The sequence below is a fragment of the Stigmatopora argus genome, chromosome 8 (assembly GCF_051989625.1).
Source record: "Stigmatopora argus isolate UIUO_Sarg chromosome 8, RoL_Sarg_1.0, whole genome shotgun sequence".
Taxonomy (NCBI): domain Eukaryota; kingdom Metazoa; phylum Chordata; class Actinopteri; order Syngnathiformes; family Syngnathidae; genus Stigmatopora; species Stigmatopora argus.
The window spans coordinates 16958031-16978976 of NC_135394.1; the positions used below are offsets into that span (position 1 = coordinate 16958031).

Below are 20946 nucleotides of genomic sequence, written 5' to 3' on the forward strand. Positions count from 1 at the left end.
ATCATTCCCAACAAGTTAACCTCTACAACTACTATATATTTTATGTTTTTGGAAAATGAAGTAAATGTTTGGAAAACCAACAGACGTTCAGGTTTATTACTTGCGTTTGATTATTAAAATTCTGATTATTTTGAATGCACCACAGGTTTCTATAGAAACCGAACTACAAATCGCGTTGCATTCATGAACAAAACAAAGCTAACAGTGTAAAAGGTATGAATAAGCAAAGTTTGAAGTGTTATACGTCGATTTTAAATTGTATAGTTATAAAAACACATTGAAAATGAAGTATTTTTACTTTCAAAAAGAATATTTTCCCTATTTTGTTGAGTGCATAACGCGTTGCAACTCTGATAGCCAAAAATACGGATAACTTTAAATGCAACTATTGTACCCGGAAGCACAACATAGCCCCAGAACAGCGTGAAGGTAAACAACAACATTCGGGGCAAATCCAGTCAATTTATCTTCTTTAACTTCACCCATTTATTGTTTATCATGAGTTTACGGTCCCAAATAAGAAATAACATCAACGACAAGGGCGTTTTGATCTTGGACGGTGGATTAGCAACTGAATTGGAGGCTCAAGGTGCACATTTACAGGTAAAAATAGACCAATAGCACTAACCACAACTTCTACATTTACATTAAAAAAATATATTTTCTTTTAAATCTGTATGCGTGTCTCATATATATGCTTAGGGAGACCCACTGTGGAGCGCCAGACTGTTGCACACCAACCCCCAAGCTATTAAAGCTGCTCATCACTGGTACACCCACAATTGTTAAACAAAAATACTAAATATGTTACTGTCACTTTAACTGTAATTTATATGGCATGCTTACAGCTTCCTTCTGAATGGGGCTGACATCATCACTAGCGCCACCTACCAGGCCACCATCCAAGGCTTCATCCAACACTTGGCCGTTGGTCCGGACGCCGCCAGGGAGCTGCTCGGCTCCGGGTTTCGTCTCGCCACAGATGCGGTGACGGCGTTCGATTCCGGAGTGCCGGCGGGCCGCAAGGCTACGGTGGCCGCATCCATCGGACCTTACGGAGCCTTTCTTCACGACGGATCGGAGTACAGTGGCCTGTATGCTGAGAAAATGAGCATAGAGGTGAGATTCCTGGCAAAAAAATAATTGTGGCGTCCTCCAAGGCTCTGTTTTGGAGCCCGTGTTATTCTCCTACTAACGAATCTAATACAAACTAGTACTGTCTTTTAAGGAGTTGAAAGCTTGGCACCGCCCCCAAATGGAAGGTTTGGCAGCGGCGGGTGCAGAACTTTTTGCCCTGGAGACCATCCCGAGCGTTAAAGAAGCGGCGGCATTGGTGGAACTTCTCCGAGAATTCCCAAACTGCGACGCCTGGATCTCCTTCTCTTGCAAGGTAAGAGGGAGACCAATCAGGGTGACTCGGTTGAGGTCATTAAACGCTCCGAACCCATTTTAGGACGGGACACGAGTGTCAGATGGCAGCCTGTTTCAAGATGGCGTCCGTGTGGTCGACAAGTCCGCACAGGTGCTCGCCGTGGGCGTCAACTGTTGTCCTCCAAAGTGGGTGGAGTCGCTACTTGACTCTGTCACGGCACTCCGGACCCCCGATAGGAAATGGGTGGTGTACCCCAACAGTGGTGAGGACTGGGACAGCCATCACGGGTAAGTTACAAGGTCTTTAACTTGGTTCGTAGATTCGCTACGTGATTTACGATAAATTGTTAGCTAATTTTAGCTAACACCGAACCCTGTCGAGTCATACGTCAAACGAAAGGGCTGATGAAATCGGTACCAAAAAAATCATTACAAAAAATCAAATGATAGGTCATAAAACAATTTGCAACAAACCCTACAGCATAGTGTCAAAGTGGCGGCCCGGGGGCCAAATCTGGCCCGCCGCACCATTTTGTGCGGCCCGGGAAAGTAAATGATGAGTGCCGACTTTCTGTTTTAGGATCAAATTAAAATGAAGAGTATAGATGTATATTATATTTCCTGATTTTCCCCCTTTTAAATCAATAATAGTAAAATTTTAATCCATTTTTTCTGCGTTTTTAGTTCAAAAATCATTTTGTAAAATCTAAAAGTATATTTAAAAAAAAAGCTAAAATAAACATTGTTTTAGATCTATAAAAAACTGAATATTCAGGGCTTTTAATACATTTATAAAAAAAAAATCTAAACATACCTAAAATGGTCTGGCCCACATGAAATCGAGTTGACGTTAAAGCGGCCCGCGAACCAACCAGAGTCTGACACCCTTGCCCTACAATAATGGTTAATACGGTCATAAATCTAAAAAAAAAAAAATCAAATATGCTTTCCCAGATCAAAATTTGGAATGGACATTTTTGCAAATACATTTTCAATCACAATACCAAAAAATCTAAGGAATCCTAAATTAATTTTTCCAAAAAATCTTGTTTTATTTCAGATGGAAAACATCGGCGGAAATGCCAACGTCCATAGCGGCTCTTAGCGACACGTGGCTAAAGCAAGGAGCTGCTTTGATTGGTAATATTTTGAACTTTATTCTACTTTCCAAATCTGTGGTAGTAAGTCAAATGATAATAATAACACTAAAATCCAAGCTAAAATGAATAGGACGTCTATTTTAATGGAGTTAGCTATTTTACTACCCACTACAACCTTAAATATTTTCCTTTAAGCATACAAAATCAGGCAAAAAAGCCCAGAATTATATGACAAGTTTATTTACACACAGTCACTGCTTAAGAAAAGTATTTTACTTACACCACAGCGCCATCCACTGAAGAAAAATTGCCACTACAAGACCTAAAGTGTTTATGTCCTCCCAGGCGGTTGCTGCCGCGTCAATCCGGATCAAATCGGCCATCTTCGACGACACCTACGAGAACGTTGCCCAACACAAGACTTGGAAACGTAACACAAAAAAATAAGACATCTGTGAAAATGGTTAAAATTGGGAAAAATATGGGAACGTAATGCAGATGTCATAAAATAGGGTCATAAACTTTGCACTTTATCAGCACTTGTGTCGTGTATGTTTTTTTGGAATAGTCCCTTGCCACTCGGTGGTCCTTTATTCGCCGTCGTCTTCGTCGATGTCGCTATCGGGCGAGCTCTTCTGGCGGTTGTCTGGATGCCTCCAGGGGGCGTCCTTTTGGCTGCCCGTACTGTGCGAGCGTCCCAGTTGAGCGAAGCGCTTGGTGTCTTCGGATTCGCCGCCGGAGTGGCGCAGGTTCTCCAGGTTGAGGCCCCAGGGGCCCAACTTCTGCCAGTTGACCCGCTGGAAGGCCATAATGCAGTGCAGGTTGCCTCCCACCTTGCAAACCACGAAATGAGAGACAAGTAGCGAGGGTCATAAATCACTTTGTCGAGTCTACGTCTGATTAACAATCTTAAAGAAGGCACGCCTGATCTTTCAATATTTGGTCCATATGGATGTGTATCATGATTTGATAGCCACCAATCCAATTTGATGTTGCAATGGTCATAAATCACATTTTGACATCTATACATTTGCATTCAAGTAGAGTCATGCTTCAAATTAAAGGTCTGAATGATTGCTTCACTGCGGTTTGCAACTAACCACTTGGAGTCAGACATAAAAAAAATAGTCTCAAAAAGGCTAGTGGCGGGCCGTCAGGGCCTTCAAGGCCTTCTCTGCTGGCCAAAGAAATATCTGAATTATATATTATATTTTGTCCATCAATCCATACGGTGTGGACCAACCTGGGATCGAACCGTCGACCTCAGAACTGCGAAGCTAACGCGCTAACGCCACGCAAGCCTACGTCAAGGCCAAACTTGACGAGTACCGTATTTTCACGACTATAAGGCGCACCCCATTATAAGGCGCACCCTCAATGAATGACACATTTTAACTTTTTTTCCATATATAAACATACCTGTCAACCTCTGCCGATAACTGCCCTTATAAATGATTATGATTCCCCTTACAAACCCCCCAAAAACCTTACAAACACCGTACGACTCGTACGGTGTTTGTAAGGTTTTTGGGGGGTTTGTAAGGGGAATCATAATCATTTATAAGGGCAGTTATCGGCAGAGGTTGACAGATATGTATAAAGCACACTGGATTATAAGGCGCCCTGTCTATTTTGGAGAAAATTTAAGACTTTTAAGTGCGCCTTATAGTCGTGAAAATACGGTAATCAAATATTTGCTACCTTTTTGGTAGTCCGCCTCTGGATTCCCTTCTCCGTGTGGCGGATGTCCAGGTATTCCGGATTCTGGGTGTTGAGGTCTGTCACAATGTCCATCCACCTGCGGGATCACAAGCGACTCCGTGAAGAGCTAAACAAGAAACGCCTTGACCGCGAGGCTTACTTTTTACAGTGGATAGCCGCGTGCTTCCTGCTGGGTTCGCCGATCAGTATCCAGTGCTCCATCTCGTTGGTGGGCAGAGGACCCCTGCCGAGGTAAGCTATTTTAACAACCGTATTTTCTCACATATTAGCCGCCTCCGCGTATAATTCGCACCGTTAAAATGGTTGAATTTGACAATTTCTCTCGTATAAGCCGCCCCCTGATTCACAATTTTCACCGCCATATTCAAAAAGGAAGTCCTGTGAGCAGTACAACCAGGAAGTGTGTCCATAGCGGTGTAGTTTGTCATCCCTAGGTAAGATGACGGCGCCCTGAGCGAGCAATGGCAGGCACAAGTGAGTTTTTTTCATGTTTTATGCAAAATACGGTTTATTTTTTTCCTTGGATTTCATTCATAGACGTCAAAATAAATGTTGTTACGGGTTTTATCTTTTCTCTATGTTGAAATAAATGACCGTATCGGCCGCATTGTCTTGCGTTATGGCAAGGGTGACAGACTCAAGTTGGTTCGCGTGCCACTTTAACGTCAACTTGATTTCAAGTGGGCCGGACCATTTTAGATATATTTAGATTTTTAAAATTATAAATGGATTAAAAGAACTGGATTAAAAGCCCTGAATATTCCGTTTTTTATAGATCTAAAACAATGTTTATTTTAGCTTTTTTAAAAATATTTTTAGATTTTACAAAATGATTTTTGAACTAAAAACACAGAAAAAATGGATTGAAAAATTACAATTATTGATTTAAAAGGAGGAAAATCAGGAAATTTAATACACATTCTATACCAAGGGTGTCAGACTTGGGGTCGGTTCGCAGGCTGCTTTAACGTCAACTTGATTTCACGTGGGGCGGACCATTTCAGATATAATATTTAGATTTTGTTTATTATAAATGGATTAAAAGAACTGGATTAAAAGCCCTGAATATTCCGTTTTTTATAGATCTAAAACAATGTTTATTTTAGCTTTTTTTTATATATTTTTAGATTTTACAAAATGATTTTTGAACTAAAAACACAGAAAAAAATGATTAAAAAATGACAATTATTGATTTAAAGGGGGAAAATCAGGAAATGTAATATACATCTATACTCTTCATTTTAATTTGATCCTAAAACAGAAAGTCAGCACTCAAGATTTACTTTCCCGGGCCACACAAAATGATTCGGCGGGCCAGATTTGGCCCCCGGGCCGCCACTTTGACACATGTGCATTATGGCATCTAGTCTTTGTCGCCTTTGCAGTTTCAAGTCTAATTTGTGCGCATATAAGCCGTACCCTGGATTCAGTCATCATTTTTAGCGACAAATACTGCGTATATGCGAGAAAATACAGTTAATATGAAAAAGAAAATGTTACATGACTTACCTGTACGCTTTGACTGCTTTGAGGGGCGTGGCCTCAAATCCGAGCGGGCAGCAGTAGTGGTTCTGGCAATGGTAGACGTAAGCCATGGTCTCGTCCCGCAGACCCACGGTCAACTTGGCCAAGGCTCCCTCGGCTGTCTCGCCGGCCGTCTTGTGCTTACCGTGCGGTTTGTACAGGATGTACGAGCACCCCCGCACGCGGAAGTGGTCATTGATTTGCCGGAACCATCTTGGGAGGTAGACGGACGACGCGGGTAGATTCGTCAACAAGTAACTATCCGTGGGGGATTTTTTTTTGCCGTTACATACCGCATGAGAGTGGCGTTGCCGGTAAAGGGACCGAACTTGATGTCGTCGAAGGGCGGCTGGTAGCCCAAGATGTGTAGCGCCTCCTCCTGGGAAATGGCCGGCAAATTTCCTGCGCCCAGCGTGCTGTACAGGAAGTTCCAACAGGAGACCAGCGAAGAAATTCCGCATGATGTCTTGTACTGAGGCCGGCTGATGCAATACCTGTCATTGGGCAAAAAATATATATATATATATTTATTTAGTTATTATAAATTTAAAAAAAAAATCGATGAACATTAAAGGGTTAATGGTATACAGTAATCCCTCAATTATCGTGACTTCACTTATCACGAAATCACTACCTGGCAAGTTTTTCTGCTATTAATTATTTTTAAAAAATTGTTTTTTAAATTTCTTTTTAATTTTGTTTTCTTTTAAAGTTCATTAAAATGTGAAAATCTACACAAACTCATAGCGGAAGCCACTCTTGCTACTAGGACTCAGCAGTGAAGTTAATTTATTTTATTTTTTACTAATTTTTTACTACTACCCTACTTCATGATTTTTTGATTATCCCAGCCATGTCTCGTCTACATTAACCACGCTATTCAGGGGATTACTATACCTAGGGTATTTTTTAAGTAATTGGCTGTCATTATCAGCACTAGACGTCCAACTCGTTTTGGTTGACCCGATTTTTGTAATGAAATGGATAGCAAAAAGTCCCATTATGTGTGCCCAACAAATATACGCAGATAAATACCATCGTCGGAGATCTAGAACCTTTCTTTGCTTGACATCTTCTAGCAAGGGCTGAGGCGGGACTTCCAGAAGGTTCTTGCTGGGGCAATCCGGCTTCATTTTCTTGCTGCCGCACTTCTTTACGCTGCCTTAAACGGGAAATTGTTATACAAAATTTCTTGCCAGTAAAAGTTAAAAAAAACAACAACTCATCTTTCTAACCTGAATATTTCATAAGTAGAAGCATTCATAAGTAGAAACGTTCTTAAGTAGAGGCATTCATAAGTAGAGGCGTTCATAAGTAGAGGCGTTCATAAGTAGAGGCGTTCATAAGTAGAGGCGTTCATAAGTAGAGGCGTTCATAAGTAGAAGCGTTCATAAGTAGAAGCGTTCATAAGTAGAAGCGTTCATAAGTAGAAGCGTTCATAAGTAGAAGCGTTCATAAGTAGAAGCGTTCATAAGTAGAAGCGTTCATAAGTAGAAACGTTCATAAGTGGAGGCGTTCATAAGTGGAAGCGTTCATAAGTGGAAGCGTTCATAAGTGGAAGCGTTCATAAGTGGAGGCGTTCATAAGTAGAGGCGTTCATAAGGAGAAGCGTTCATAAGTAGAAGCGTTCATAAGTAGAGGCGTTCATAAGTAGAGGCGTTCATAAGTAGAGGCGTTCATAAGTAGAGGCGTTCATAATTAGAGGCATTCATAAGTAGAGGCTTTCATAAGTAGAAGCATTCATAAGTAGAAGCGTTCATAAGTAGAAGCATTCATAAGTAGAAGCGTTCATAAGTAGAAGCGTTCATAAGTAGAAGCATTCATAAGTAGAGACACCACTGTACGTCCATATTTTCCTAGAAATTCTACATTTTGAGCTGTTATTCTACAATCTTACCCATTCTAATTTTGCGCGTGAGCACCGCTTTGAAGTCTGTCGTGTCAATCTCCCAAGCCAGGGTGGTCTTGGTGCCCCCGCCGACCGTCAAGTCTTCCATGTCGCAGTCGCCGTCAGAAACCGCCGCCGCCGACTGACCCGGCCGGAAGTCACGGACGACATTATCCCCGTCGTCCTGCCTTCTCACGGCCCGGTTGAGCAGAGCGTAGTCGGAGCAGACGGTGTAGAATTTCTCTCGGGAGTGCGTGACCGGGAAGGCGCGGGGGAGCTGGAGCTCGCCGCTGGAAGCCCGCCGGGTCACGGGGGCGGACGTGGGGATCCGGTGGCGCTCCGTTTCATCGCCAACGACGGTCTGCCTTTGCATGCTCGACGCTTTTGACGAACTCGAGGACTCTTCGGGTGCGTTTGGCATGGACGAGTCCCTTAACCTGAATAAAAAATAAATACAAAATCGAAAACTACCCTGAAATCAAACGCTGCTTTATTGCATATTTTTTGTTATCGCAAAAATTTGACGCCATACTTACACCAGTAATAGCAACAACTGTACTATAGAGTACTACGAAATAACATGGCAATAATTTGTGCTCTTTGAGATCTACTTACCAACCAACCACCAATGTCTTGAGCCAAAATGGCCGTCAGCTAAGCACACCACTGTGAAAAAAATAACGCTAGTAGACGTCCAATCCATTCGAAAAAGGACGTCTAACGCCATCAATGGCAGCCACTGATTTTGATTTTTCTTCTTATATATCAGTATATCAGTGGCGGTCCGTTTATTTTCTAGCGACGCCTTCAGCGAATCAATCCAACCCTCAAAAGCTATTTTATGGCTATAAAAACTTTAACTATAAAAACTATAACTAACTATAACTATAAAACTATAAAAACTATAACTTATAGACTATAAAAACTTTACTGCAGCTACAGCTTGCGACACATAAAAATACAATTGACGATGGTGAATTGCAGAGCCTGCAGAACCGATTGTGAAGGCCTTGAGGCAGATTTCTGACCCTGGCAACAAATAATGGCTGAAATGTGATTGGTTAAATGCTTCAATATGAAAGCACACATCTGGAAGCAATGCAAACAGGGGGGAAAGCAATGAAAGGTAGCTAACAGACCATCTGGAATTATTTCATAAGTATTGATGGACAAAATATAATATGATTCAGATATTTCTTAGGCCAGCAGAGAAGGGCTTGAAGGCCCTGACGGCACACCACTGGTATATTACATCATTTTCAAGTTGGCTGTAATTCGCCGAAAGCTGGTTTTCTAATAAAAACACGTGAATGCCATAAGGAATCAATTAGGTAAAATGTCACTGATCTAAATGTAATGAATTGATTAGATGAGACACCCACCGCTTCTATAATGGATAATTCCGTGCCTATGAATGAATCTCAGCTCCATCGAGTAGCATGTGACTTTTTCTGTTTAAATCAAATCATAATAATTTACAACTGAACGGGTGAGGTGCAACAATAAAAAACTGGTTCTCAGAGCTTCCTTGCTACCAAACCAGTCACTTGGATGCGCCCTCCACTGGTATGTAATGCGTGGAATGTTTGTATTTTACGTAAAAATTATATCTATTTGCCTTTAATTTATGTTAGAAGCTGGTTAACATTTTGCGACATTTATTTACTTGTTTGTCTATGTGCAATAGATTTTACGTGTAACGTGGTTTGACTAGCTAAATACATGTAGTAGTTCTAGTTTATCAATTGTATATGTCGTCATTCATCTAATAGGCAAAAAAAACATTTCAATTCAAAATACATATGCTGTATTTCAAATGAATTCGAAAAACATCAACTAGATTCGTTTAAACACTTATTTGACTCGTTATTTTACGAAAAAAAACATATTTTACCTCAGGTTTCCGAAGGCACCAGTCAATACATCGGCTCAGGATGAAAAGCAGGTGGAATTGTTTGTTCGTTTCGTTCGGTTATTTTTTCTTATAAAACGTACTTTTGAGGTGATTTGGTTTTACTTAAAAATAGTATATATGTATTTTAGCCACACAAAGCAATAGCTTGATTTTTAGACATCAATTTAAGGACGAAAAAGAAACTTCCGGATTTGCGCCACCGGGCTAAACCATATTTGAATATAGGGGGTGAACTAAGAGTTTGTTTGCTAAATAAAATAAAAAAATCAAATGTACTCAAGTCGAGTGTTGATAAATGTTAGTTCCCTTCAAAAATTGGATTTTTAAAAATAAATTACGTCAAACTAAGTAAATTAGTCAATTCTTAACTTTTTTTTAAATCAACGACGCCGTAATCTCCCCCCTAGAAGGATTCAACCATTTGGAGCCAATCAAACGAAAGAATTCCGCGTTTTAGCTCCTCCGAAGATAGGTTAATTAAATCCCCTTCAATAAAGTCGGAACTTTGTTCTTTTTGTTTGGAAAAGTGACGTTTCTGCGACAGGATAAAGAAATATGTCCGAGAAATTGCTCATCATCGACACGGACTGCGGCATCGACGACGCCCAGGCTATCCTGTTGGCCCTAGCGGCGCCTCACGCTCGGATCCTGGCCGTCACCTGCGTGTTCGGGAACGCATCCTTGGATGACGTCTGTCAAAATGTGATCAGAGTGCTTGCAGTGGGGCAAAGAGAACAGGTTGGTCTCATCATGCCTACTTTTCAAAATAAAATACAAAATTAAGGAGAAAAAAATCAAGGAAAAAATGTGACTTTCCAAAATAAAATGTTTAGGTTTCAAATCTTGGTTCAGTGTGCAAAATGCATTATTTTAATCATGGTTATTAATCTGTAAATCACATTTCTTCACTGGTAAATTGTCAGTTTTTAGGATTGCAGAAAATTGATTTTTTTTCCATCGGTAATATTTCTGATAAAGTTTTGTTGTTGTTTTTAAAGGAAAGGCTTAGTAATTGAAAATTTGAATTTGTACTTTTTGGAAAATGTTTAGGGCCATTTAAAAAAAAAAAAAATGTAAAAATTAATATTTTTCAAAATATTTATTTAAACAGAAAAGGCATTTTTTTGTTTCTCTTCCCCAATTGTTATTTCAAATAAATATTTTGAAAAATATAAATTTTTACAATTAAATATTTAGTCATTTATTGAAAAAAACCGTATTTTGAGAATTCCAAAAATCTGCAAAATGTATCCATGATCAAAAACATTGCATTTTTTTCCATGAAACAAAGCATTTTATTATAAAAATCTTCATACTTTTTTTACTGAAAAAAAATGTTGATGAAAAAAGTTAAAGCTAACAAAGTTGAGTCAAATCGATCAGAAAATGGCAGGAAAACATGACCTTTTCAAAACAAAAGACCCTTCACCACGCATTTCCTCTTTTGAGATCCCCGTGTTCCGCGGTTCGGCGCGGCCCTTAGTCGGGACCGCCAACGACACCCCCTGCGACCACTTTGGCACGGACGGCCTCGGGGACGTTTTAAAGGACAGGGACCCCCGGTGGGCAGAGAAAATCCATAAGGAACACGCCGTGAACGCCATGTTGCGCCTGGTGGCGGAAAACCCCATGCAGGTAAGGGCTTTCTTTGGCCCCGCCCCCTTTTCCACGGCATTAAAAGGTGGCTTTTCGGGCACAGGTGACCCTAGTGGCCCTGGGGCCCCTCACCAACCTGGCGCTGGCAGTCAAGATGGACCCAAGCTTCCCTGGAAAACTCAAGGAACTTTATATCATGGGTGGAAATATGGAAGGTAACCCACCGTGGCGTTGACGGCAATAGACGTCAAAAAGGGGCGGTCCGGCGGCGATCCGTTGCTTTAACAGGGGTGTCAGACTCGGGTTGGTTCGCGGGCCGCTTTAACGTCAACTTGATTTCACGTGGGCCGGACCATTTTAGATATATTTAGATTTTTTTTAATAAATGGATTAAAAGAACTGGATTAAAAGCCCTGAATATTCAGTTTTTTAATAGATCTAAAACAATGTCTATTTTAGCTTTTTTTTAAATATATTTTTAGATTTTACAAAATGATTTTTGAACTAAAAACACAGAAAAGATACAAGATTTTTTAACTCGATTTTATGTGGGCCGGATCATTTTAGATATATTTTGATTTTTTTTCTAAATGGATTAAAAGAACTGGATTAAAATCCCTGAATATTCAGTTTTTTATAGATCTGAAACAATGTTTATTTGAGCATTTATATATATATATATGTATATTTTTTTTTAGATTTTTCAACTCGATTTTATGTGGGCCGGACCATTTTAGATATAATATTTAGATTAGTTTTTTTTAATAAATTGATTAAAAGAAATGGATTAAAAGCCCTGAATATTCCGTTTTTTATAGATCTAAAACAATGTTTATTTTAGCTTTTATATATATATTTAGATTTTTTCAACTCGATTTCATGTGGGCTGGACCATTTTAGATATAATATTTAGATTTGTTTTTTTATAAATGGATTAAAAGAACTGGATTAAAACCCCTGAATATTCAGTTTTTTATAGATCTAAAACAATGTTTACTTTTTTAATATTTTTTTAGATTTTACAAAATGATTTTTGAACTAAAAACAGAGAAAAAATTACAATTATTGATTTAAAAGGGGGGAAAGATCAGGAAATTGAATATACATCTATACTCTCTCATTTGAATTTGATCCTAAAACAGAAAGTCGGCACTCATCGTTGACTTTCCCGGGCCACACAAAATGATGCGGCAGGCCAGATTTGGCCCCCGGGCCGCCACTTTGACACATGTTCTTTAAAAGGAGGGCAAGAAAAAAAATAACACCTTTAGAAACATCCCTGTGAATTTTTAAGTTGGTGAAACTATTTCAAATGTTCTTTAACATGCTAAGTGCATCGTAAAATTCCGTTTTAATGTTACTTCAAAATGACTACTGTATTTTCTCGCATATAAGCCGTATTTATTTTTCATTTACTATCATGATGGCAACTACATGTTAGCGCCATTTTGTCTATTTTGCGCATGTATTTTTTGGTTTTTATTTGGGTGTGCAATTTCCAGGGAAAGGCAACTTAACTCCAAGCGCGGAGTTTAATTTTGCCATGGATCCCGAAGCGGCTTACGTGGTTCTGGAGGAGTTTGTGTGCCCCACTTTCTTGACGTCGTGGGAATATGCCTGTCGAAATGCGCTGTCTTGGGTAAGATGGTTTTCGGCTACTTGGATTTCACGGAATCTGTTTTTGCCTGGTGTTGGTTTTGAGGGATGAAAAATATTTCTCTCTCAAGAAACTAAAAAATGGAAATATGCACTTAAACTTCACATGAATTAAGAAATTGTGAGAAACATTTGATTTCCTTTTAAAGTTGAAGCCGCATAACAAAACCCCCAATTTTTATTTAAAATCTAGTCATATCAGATAGTTAAGAAATTCAAATGTATTTCTATAAAAAAAAGTTTTTATATTTTACAATTAATTATATATTTTAATATTGTATATATTTTTTTAATATTGTATATTGTTTTAAATAATATATATATATTTATAAACAAATATATACAATATTAAATATATATTTAATATTGTGTATATATATTTATATTGTATATATTTATATATTTTTTAATATTGTATATATTTATATATATATTTAATATTGTATATATTTATATATTTTTAATAATGTATACATTTATAAACAAATATATAAAATATAAAATATATTTAATATGATATATTTATATATATTTTTAATGTTTATATTTATAAACAAATATATACAATATTAAATATATATTTGTATCTATTTTTAATATTTTATATATTTTTATTATTGTATATATTTATATATTTTTAATAATTATATATTTATACACAAATATATACAATATTAAATATATATTTATATATTTTTTTAATATTGTATATATTTTTAATAACGTATATATTTATAAACAAATATAGATTTAATATTGTATATATTTATATATTTTTTAATATTGTATGTATTTACATATTTTTTAATATTATATATATTTATGTTTTTGAATATTGTATAAATGTATATATATTTTTAATATTGTACATATTTATATATTTTTAATATTGTATATATTTAGATATAATTATTTAAATAGAAATAATAAAATTACCTGCTCATTGACTTAGGAAAGACTCTTGAAAATCTCTTAAGCTCCACCCACTCGACCCCCACAGGAGTTCTTCGAAGAGCTGACCAACCAGGACACGGCGGCGTCCCGCTTCATGAAGGCCATCACGTCGCGCTGCTGGGCGTATTCCCGCCAAGTCCTGCGGCGGAAGCGCGACGTCTACTTCGGCCCGGGCTTCGTCTCCTTCGACTCGTACGCCGTGGCGGCCTGCCTGGAACCCGGCGTGGTGGCCGAGAGTGTCAAATGCCCCGTGCGCGTGGAACTGCGCGGCGCCATGTGCCGCGGCATGTTGGTGCTGGACCGCGTGGGGATCCTGGACAAGAAGCACAGCATCACCGTCTTCACCAAATGCCACAAGGACCAAATGGAGCGGATGCTGATTGGCTCCCTCGCCGAGACCCCCGGCCGCGCTGAGAATGGAAACCGACACGCCGATTAACTTTGTTAAACATTGGGAAATTGAAAACTATTTCCTTTAGTCAAGTCGTTTTCTGATTCATCCTCCGGGTTGACTGAATCTGTAAAAAAAAAATGGGAGAAATGGCTCATTTTTAGATTTTATCAAGAACAAATATTACTTTTGAAATTAGCCCTGTATTGCTTTAATTGTACAGGCATGGATAACTACTTCAAAATAAAGGAAACTTCATTATTACCTAATAGGTTTCTTTTTTTAACGTTACTTTTTCCTTCAGGAAAAAAATACTACATCTTGTAACTTAAAAAAAACCTAATAATTAAGAAGCTTTGGAAAAAAAATAATTTTAAGAAGATAGGATAGAAGCTAAAAAATATATGAAATTCTGTATATGGCTGGTTTGTGGCTAAATACGAAATAATTTTGTATTCACACAATTTACTAAATGTGTACTATTTAGTAAAAATCCTTTAATGTTGACATTTAGGATATTTTTTTAAAGTATTGCTAACATGCGATTAGCTAGCTTTCACATGGATAGAAGCTAAAAAGAACAACTGAAATTCTGCATAGCTAAATACGAAATAATTTTGTATTTACACAATTTACTAAATGTGTACCATTTAGTAAAAATCCTTTCATGTTGACATTTAGGATATTTTTTAAAAGTATTGCTAACATCCGATTAGCTAGCGCTAATGTTGACATTTAGGATATTTTTTTAAGTATTGCTAACATGCTATTAGCTCGAATAGCTAATTAACATTGTTTTGTCTAGCGTGTACAAGTTGTCTATTAACTGTTTTCTGTAACTTAAAGTTTATTTTTTAAAATGAATGAGGCACTTTTACTACTTACAGACTCTTAGCTGAGCTAGCTTAGCCAAAAAACAACAACCACGTCTTCTAAATCAAAATGGAGGCCAATCAATCACCACCAAGACAACAAAGTGATGTGCTGAAATCCTTTATTGTAATTTCCTGACAAATGGAGGCCCGATGGTATAAACGTCAAACTTAAGTACTTATTTTGAACTTTTAAAAAAGGGAGGGGAGCCTTTTTTTCCTCTTTAACGTCCGATCGAAGTCCAGTTTACCTTTCGATCGGAGCTGTCGGGCGATTGGCCGAATTCCATTTGATCCAATGTCCCCAATAAAAACCATGATATTTTTTTATAATACTGAACTGAGATTCTGCGCGGCGAACCAAACTTCCAAGGTGGGTTCACCTCTGTTAAAACAACTAAAAGTGTCGGCCTCCCCGTGAATAAAAAGGGGGCGGGGCAACGGGGGGAAAAAAACGAGGCGCTTAAGTGCCGTTTAGACCGGCGTCGTCCGAGGAACTGGGCCACGGTTCCGAGCTCCGCCGACCGAGCGTGGGCCGCCACATGCTCCACGGGTTGTACGCGCGGCCCACGTCGGCGGCCGAGGGGGGCGGCGGCGGCGAGGGTAGGGGTCCGCGCGCCAGGTGTTCCGTCAGCGCGTGCGAATTGGCGGCGGGGGAGTAGGGACGCAGCGAGGGCTCGGCGCTGGCCGACCATATGGAGTTGCCGAAAGCGGAGCCGGACGACCACGGGTTGTGGCCGCTCCCCAGGAGTGACTGCCGCGTAAAAACGACAACAAAAAAACGGGAAAAAATACTGAAAATGTACTTACGGTAGAGGTGGGTGTGGCCTAAAGCGGAGGCGGGACGAGTCTTACTGAGGTGGGCGCGGTGGGAGAGGCGGAACTGCTGGGCCAGGAGTGCAGGGGGTCCGGGCTGGGGATGTCCCAGATGGATGACGGGACCGTGTTGTTGAAGTCGGGCCAGTTGGACTCGGGTTCCGGGGGCTTCTGGAGGCTGATTTCGCTGAAAACTAAATACACCAAATCGACTGTTACTACATTGACTCTCTTAACTTTACTTGAATACAGACGCTCCCCTACTTACGACCGAGTTAGGTTCCGAGCGATTGTTCATAAGTTGAATTTGTTCGTAAGTTGCTCAGTGCTATATTTTGTATTATATAGTCATATCAGATAGTTCAAATTCAAATGAAGAGTATAGATGTATATATTAAATTTCCTGATTTTCCCCCTTTTAAATCAATCATTGTCATTTTTTAAATCATTTTTTTCTGTTTTTAGTTCAAAAATTATTTTGTAAAATCTAAAAATATATATATAATAAAGCTAAAATAAACATTGTTTTAGATCTAGAAAAAACGGAATATTCAGGGCTTTTAATCCAGTTCTTTTAATCCATTTATAAAACAAAAACCTAAATATTATATCTAAAATGGTCCGGCCCACATGAAATTGAGTTGACGTTAACACGGCCCGCGAACCAACCCGAGTCTGACACCCCTGACGTAGATGAATTCAAAAAGGAAGTCATGTGAGCAGTACAACCAGGAAGTGTGTCCGTAGCGGTCTAGGTAAGATGGCGGCGCCCTGAGAGAGCAATGGCAGGCACAATTAAGTGACTTTTTTCACGTTTTATGCAAGATACGCTTTATTTTTTTTCTTGAATCTCATTCCTGGACGTCCAAATAAATTTAGCTTAACGTTTTATCTGTTTATATTTTCTCTATTTTGAAATAAATGACCGAATCGGCCGCATTGTCTTGCGTTATGGCATTTCGTGCATGTCAAGTCGAATTTGTGCGCATATAAGCCGCACCCTCGATTCAACAAATACGGCGTATATGCGAGAAAATACGGTATATCGTGAAAAGGCGGACGGGTGAAAAAGGAATGCACGTGCGCACATCATGCTTAAAGCATGACAATATTAGCAATATTATCGACCAAGACAATTACGGTATGCAATCAAACCATGCCGTGTTATTTGAATGAATAAGACTTGGCACTCCGAATGGTTTGGTCCATGGCCGTAAATGGCATGCTACTTGTATAACGACAATAAAAGCATTCAATTCAATTGATTAAAAAGTTGGATTGGCGTCTCACCTCCCGTCAGGTTGAAGGAGTTGTTGGGCCCAAAAGCGGTGAAGGAGTTAGCCGAGTGGAAGCTGGGACTGTTCACCAGGTGCATGGGACTCCACAAGCCCGAGCTACACACACCATCAACGAGCACGTTAACATTTTTATTATATTTTTGTGCCTGGGGGGACGGGACGTTTGTCCTAATGGACATGACTACCTGTCAGAGCTGTCGCTTTCCACTGACGTCATGTGTGCCAGAATTCTTGATTGACCTTCGGCCCTGCCCGGTCCAGAACCACCTGATGGAGGCAAATAGCCTGATTAAAAATGCAAAATTCAACAAACTAAGCCTATTGATGTAAATTAGTAATTTTGTCTTATTTGTGTGAAGTTTTTTTAATTTATTTGTTTAAACTGTCTTATTCAGTTGAAAGCAGGTTTGTTTTGTACTTGACAAGTACATGCCGTAAAGAAAATCGTGTGCGGTCGATTGGTCGCCGGTCTTTTGGTCGCCGTCTTTTGGTCACCGGTCTTTTGGTCGCCGTCTTTTGGTCACCGGTCTTTTGGTCGCCCCGACTGCAACAATGGGCGACCAAAAGAGCGGCGACAAAACAAGGTAAAACAACACGGTCTACGCATGAACAAAAGCCAACAATGGCGCTGAGCAGTTTCACAAAGCCGATGTGTGAGTGTAGAAGAGTTTGTATGTACATGCGTTGTCCCTTTAAGAAGCTATGTCAGTTCAGTCAGGGTGTTAACAAGTTCTCCAACAAAAAACAATAAAAGTCCGGGAAATTTGGAGCTTTTCTTTAACCTAATAATGACTAGGGCATTAAGTATGACTAAATAGTCATTCACAGTTTGTATTTAGGGAATTTGAGCAACGATTTAAAATGGTAATTATCACTTACCTTCCGGGCGACCAAAAGACCGGCGACCAATCGACCGTGTACCAAGAAAATAGCTTTAGCGGCGGCTAAGGCTAACCAATAATAATAATAATAATAAATTCTATGACAAAGCTGCTATGCTAGCACTATCCAATAAGAGTTTGTTAGGCAGTAAGTGGACTTAATTTCCCCCCCAAAAAGATTGTATCTGATGTTTGTTGCTTTGACAGAAGAACAGAAAATCAACTATAATTTAGTTCAATTTTTTTTTTTTTAAACATCGCTCTAAATATCCCATATTAAAACTTACTGCTCGTAGCCAGGTGTGGGGTAAGAGGCGTACATTTTTGCCTTTTAATTGGTGAAATTTGACCATTGCGTCTCAATGTCAAAAAATGTTTTTAAAAAAGTTTTCATTTAAGTATCCAAAAGTCTCACCTGGACTTTTGTCATAACCAGCAGCCACGGCAGCAAAAGTGGGGTTTCCGTTTTTACCGGGAAGAGGCAAAGCCGAGGACGTTTTACTTCCCGGAGCTTTGTTGGGGTTCACCTCGCTGTAACCAAAGGACAGTTTCAACCGTGGCGCTTACTGAAGACAAATATTTTTTATAATAACCTTGTGTATTCATTTGTTGGGTTTAAATAATGTGAACAGTAATCCCTCGAATAACGCGGCTTCAATACAGCGCATATTTTTTTTCTGGAGGAAAATTTTTAATCACATTTTTGGGGGCAAGTTCATCAAAATGAGAAAATCCACACTGAAACTTGCAAGCGGAAGCCACTCCCCCTTGCTCCGCTTGCTACTAGGACTCAGCACTGAAGTAAAAATAATAATTAAAAAAATATATATATATATATGTATTTGTATACATGTGTGTGTATGTGCGTATGCGTGTGCATGTTTATATTTATGTGCATGTTTATATTTATATTTATGTGCATGTTTATATTTATACTTATGTGCATGTTTATATTTATATGCATGTTTATATTTATGTGCATGTTTATATTTATATCTATATATCTATATTTATATAGATATTTATATTATTTATTTATTTATTTATTTTGTCTTATTAGTTATTTTTATTCTTTATTTTATTATTTATTTTTTTACTACTTTGCGATTTTTCAATTGTCGTGGCCATGTCCGTTCTACATTAACCGTAATAATCGAGGGATTACTGTACATTTAAATATATATATTTTTTACATATCATTTAGGAGTTTCTTATCAGTTTGTGGAATTTTCCATTCTTGCTCGGTTTCATTGTTTTTGGAATCAAGTTTGTACCTTCTGTCAATTTGAGAGAATTAAAGAATTGGCAATTGGAAGACGCCACTCTGGCTGTTTATTGCAGACACAAAAAATCCTATTTGCCACTTACTTAATGCTGTTGAGAACGCTGCTGTAGCTCCCGCGAGACAGCAGGCTGGGGGAGGGCGGCGGCGGGGAGTAAGCACCGGGTGTGGAGCATCGCTTCAGGAAGGGGTCGGCGTTTAGCGTTTGAAGGGAGATCTGCTGGAGGCTGTCGGCTTCTGACAATGAGAATTGCACCTTATTAGAAATGTGCTTTGCTTTTCTTCCAATTTAAACCAATTGTTGACTTACGGACGCTGTTTTTGGAAATGGGGATGTCCCACTCGGGCAAGGCAGACTCCTTCTCGCCCTCCGAACTGCTACTGTGCCCGAACTCCTGCATGGAGCTGCTGGACAGTAATTTGCTCAGCAGAGAGGAGGGACCTTCTTCTACTTTTCCGTCAACTACAAAGGGGAGAAAGAGGCAAACGTTTTCATTTGGGTTAGTCAAGTACTGTATTTTCTGGCATATTAGCCGCCTCCGGGTATCAGCTATACCCTTAAAATTCCCTTTAAATTGTTGAATTTGACAATTTCTCTCGCATAAGCCACCCCCAGATTCACAATTTTCACCTCCGTATTCATGGTTTTAATAGGGAGTACAAATGTGTTACGTTAGAAGGGAAAATCTTAAGTAAAATCTTTGCACGTGGTATTTTTTAGATACTATATAAATCAATAGCTGGATTGCAGATGGCGAAAGGGTGTTGCCTGCACGTGGACAAATTCAAAAAGGAGGTCATGTGAGCAGTACAACCAGGAAGTGTCCGTAGTGGTCTGGTTTGTCATTTCTAGGTAAGATGGCGGCGCCCTGAGAGAGCAATGCCAGGCACAATTAAGCGACTTTTTTCATGTTTTATGCAAGATACACTATTTTTTCCTTGAATTTCATTCATAGACATCAAAATACATTTTGTTAATGGAGTTTTATCTGTTTATCTGTTCTCTCATTTGAAATAAATGACTGTATGGACCACATTGTCTTGCGTTATGGCATTTTGTGCATGTCAAGTCTAATTTGTGCGCATATAAGCCGCATGATTCGATTCAGTCAACATTTTTGAGTGACAAATACGGTGTATATGTGAGAAAATACGGTAGTCAGGTTTTTGGGAGAGGTAGAACTCACATTTGGGATTGGGCGATGGTTTTGTCCTCGGGGGGCTGGTGAGGGGCTGGGGTGGCTTGAACGTCAGGCTCTTGCGTGGCTTGTTCTCCGTCAGCTCCAGGAATGCATAATCCCCGGAACTATCAATAGAAATACGTGACCGTTAAGATTTGTACGTGTATTCATTGAAATTTGAAATAGTCATGTCAATGTTTCAGGCTTTAAAAGTATTATTAGTAGTAATATTGTAAAGGGGTTTCAACATTTATTTCAGTTTTTTTTTTTTTAAATGGGGGTGACCCTACTTTTTTGGGGCCAAATTTCCTATCAAGTGATCAGAATATCAAAAATGACATGGTAGAAATTGGAATCAGACCTGGATTTGTCCACTTGAACCTCCTTTCTTGCAGCGCTGTGTTTCTTGGGTTTAGTTTTGATAAAACAATTTGCATTTGTGTCTTCTTTTGGCACAATTCCTGGCCTCCCTTTCTTTTTCGCTGGTTCCTAAACGGAA

General features: G+C 39.1%; 5 protein-coding genes across 10 annotated transcripts in view; 2 read left to right on the forward strand and 3 right to left on the reverse strand.

The window, feature by feature from the left end:
• Window positions 1-926, reverse strand: part of nme7 (NME/NM23 family member 7) — a 29012-nt gene extending 28086 nt beyond the window's left edge. Inside the window, exon 1 of the mRNA XM_077608166.1 lies at window positions 892-926. The gene's annotated coding sequence lies outside the window, so the exon portion shown is untranslated. The remainder of the gene's footprint in view (window positions 1-891) is intronic.
• Window positions 40-3010, forward strand: LOC144079416 (homocysteine S-methyltransferase YbgG). The gene is made up of 7 exons (XM_077608172.1): window positions 40-603; window positions 703-770; window positions 849-1119; window positions 1229-1390; window positions 1454-1659; window positions 2432-2511; window positions 2817-3010. The coding sequence occupies exons 1-7, from the start codon at window positions 499-501 to the stop codon at window positions 2903-2905; spliced, it is 981 nt and encodes a 326-aa protein (XP_077464298.1). The 5' UTR covers window positions 40-498; the 3' UTR covers window positions 2906-3010.
• LOC144079412 (basic immunoglobulin-like variable motif-containing protein) lies at window positions 897-10325 on the reverse strand. 3 transcript variants are annotated; one of them, XM_077608161.1, is made up of 9 exons: window positions 10180-10321; window positions 7615-8042; window positions 6753-6879; window positions 6011-6211; window positions 5703-5930; window positions 4333-4416; window positions 4173-4269; window positions 2752-3304; window positions 897-1099 (listed from the first exon to the last, which is right to left on the reverse strand). In XM_077608161.1, exons 1-8 carry the CDS (start codon window positions 10197-10199, stop codon window positions 3062-3064), a joined length of 1428 nt encoding a protein of 475 aa, XP_077464287.1. In that variant the 5' UTR covers window positions 10200-10321; the 3' UTR covers window positions 897-1099; window positions 2752-3061. The 3 variants fall into 3 exon arrangements, with proteins under 3 accessions (XP_077464287.1, XP_077464289.1, XP_077464288.1); XM_077608163.1 differs by having other exon boundaries at window positions 898-1099; window positions 7615-8072; window positions 9500-10325; XM_077608162.1 differs by having other exon boundaries at window positions 899-1099; window positions 9500-10322.
• On the forward strand, window positions 9007-14376 carry LOC144079415 (inosine-uridine preferring nucleoside hydrolase). Of its 3 annotated transcripts, none has more exons than XM_077608169.1 (6): window positions 9007-9171; window positions 10048-10258; window positions 10970-11155; window positions 11220-11331; window positions 12619-12755; window positions 13773-14376. In XM_077608169.1, exons 2-6 carry the CDS (start codon window positions 10076-10078, stop codon window positions 14163-14165), a joined length of 1011 nt encoding a protein of 336 aa, XP_077464295.1. In that variant the 5' UTR covers window positions 9007-9171; window positions 10048-10075; the 3' UTR covers window positions 14166-14376. The 3 variants fall into 3 exon arrangements, with proteins under 3 accessions (XP_077464295.1, XP_077464297.1, XP_077464296.1); XM_077608171.1 differs by having other exon boundaries at window positions 9022-9171; window positions 10065-10258; XM_077608170.1 differs by lacking the exon at window positions 9007-9171 and having other exon boundaries at window positions 9920-10258.
• A 718-nt stretch (window positions 14377-15094) lies between these two features.
• Window positions 15095-20946, reverse strand: part of tmem131 (transmembrane protein 131) — a 39159-nt gene continuing 33307 nt past the window's right edge. For both annotated transcript variants that reach the window (XM_077607263.1, XM_077607264.1), the window contains 9 exons: window positions 20809-20936; window positions 20454-20572; window positions 19577-19729; window positions 19353-19503; window positions 18400-18515; window positions 17289-17370; window positions 17096-17199; window positions 15845-15999; window positions 15095-15743 (listed from right to left, as the gene is read on the reverse strand). In XM_077607263.1, the coding sequence (XP_077463389.1) occupies window positions 15453-15743; window positions 15845-15999; window positions 17096-17199; window positions 17289-17370; window positions 18400-18515; window positions 19353-19503; window positions 19577-19729; window positions 20454-20572; window positions 20809-20936 (1299 nt within the window). In that variant the 3' untranslated portion in view covers window positions 15095-15452. The remainder of the gene's footprint in view (window positions 15744-15844; window positions 16000-17095; window positions 17200-17288; window positions 17371-18399; window positions 18516-19352; window positions 19504-19576; window positions 19730-20453; window positions 20573-20808; window positions 20937-20946) is intronic.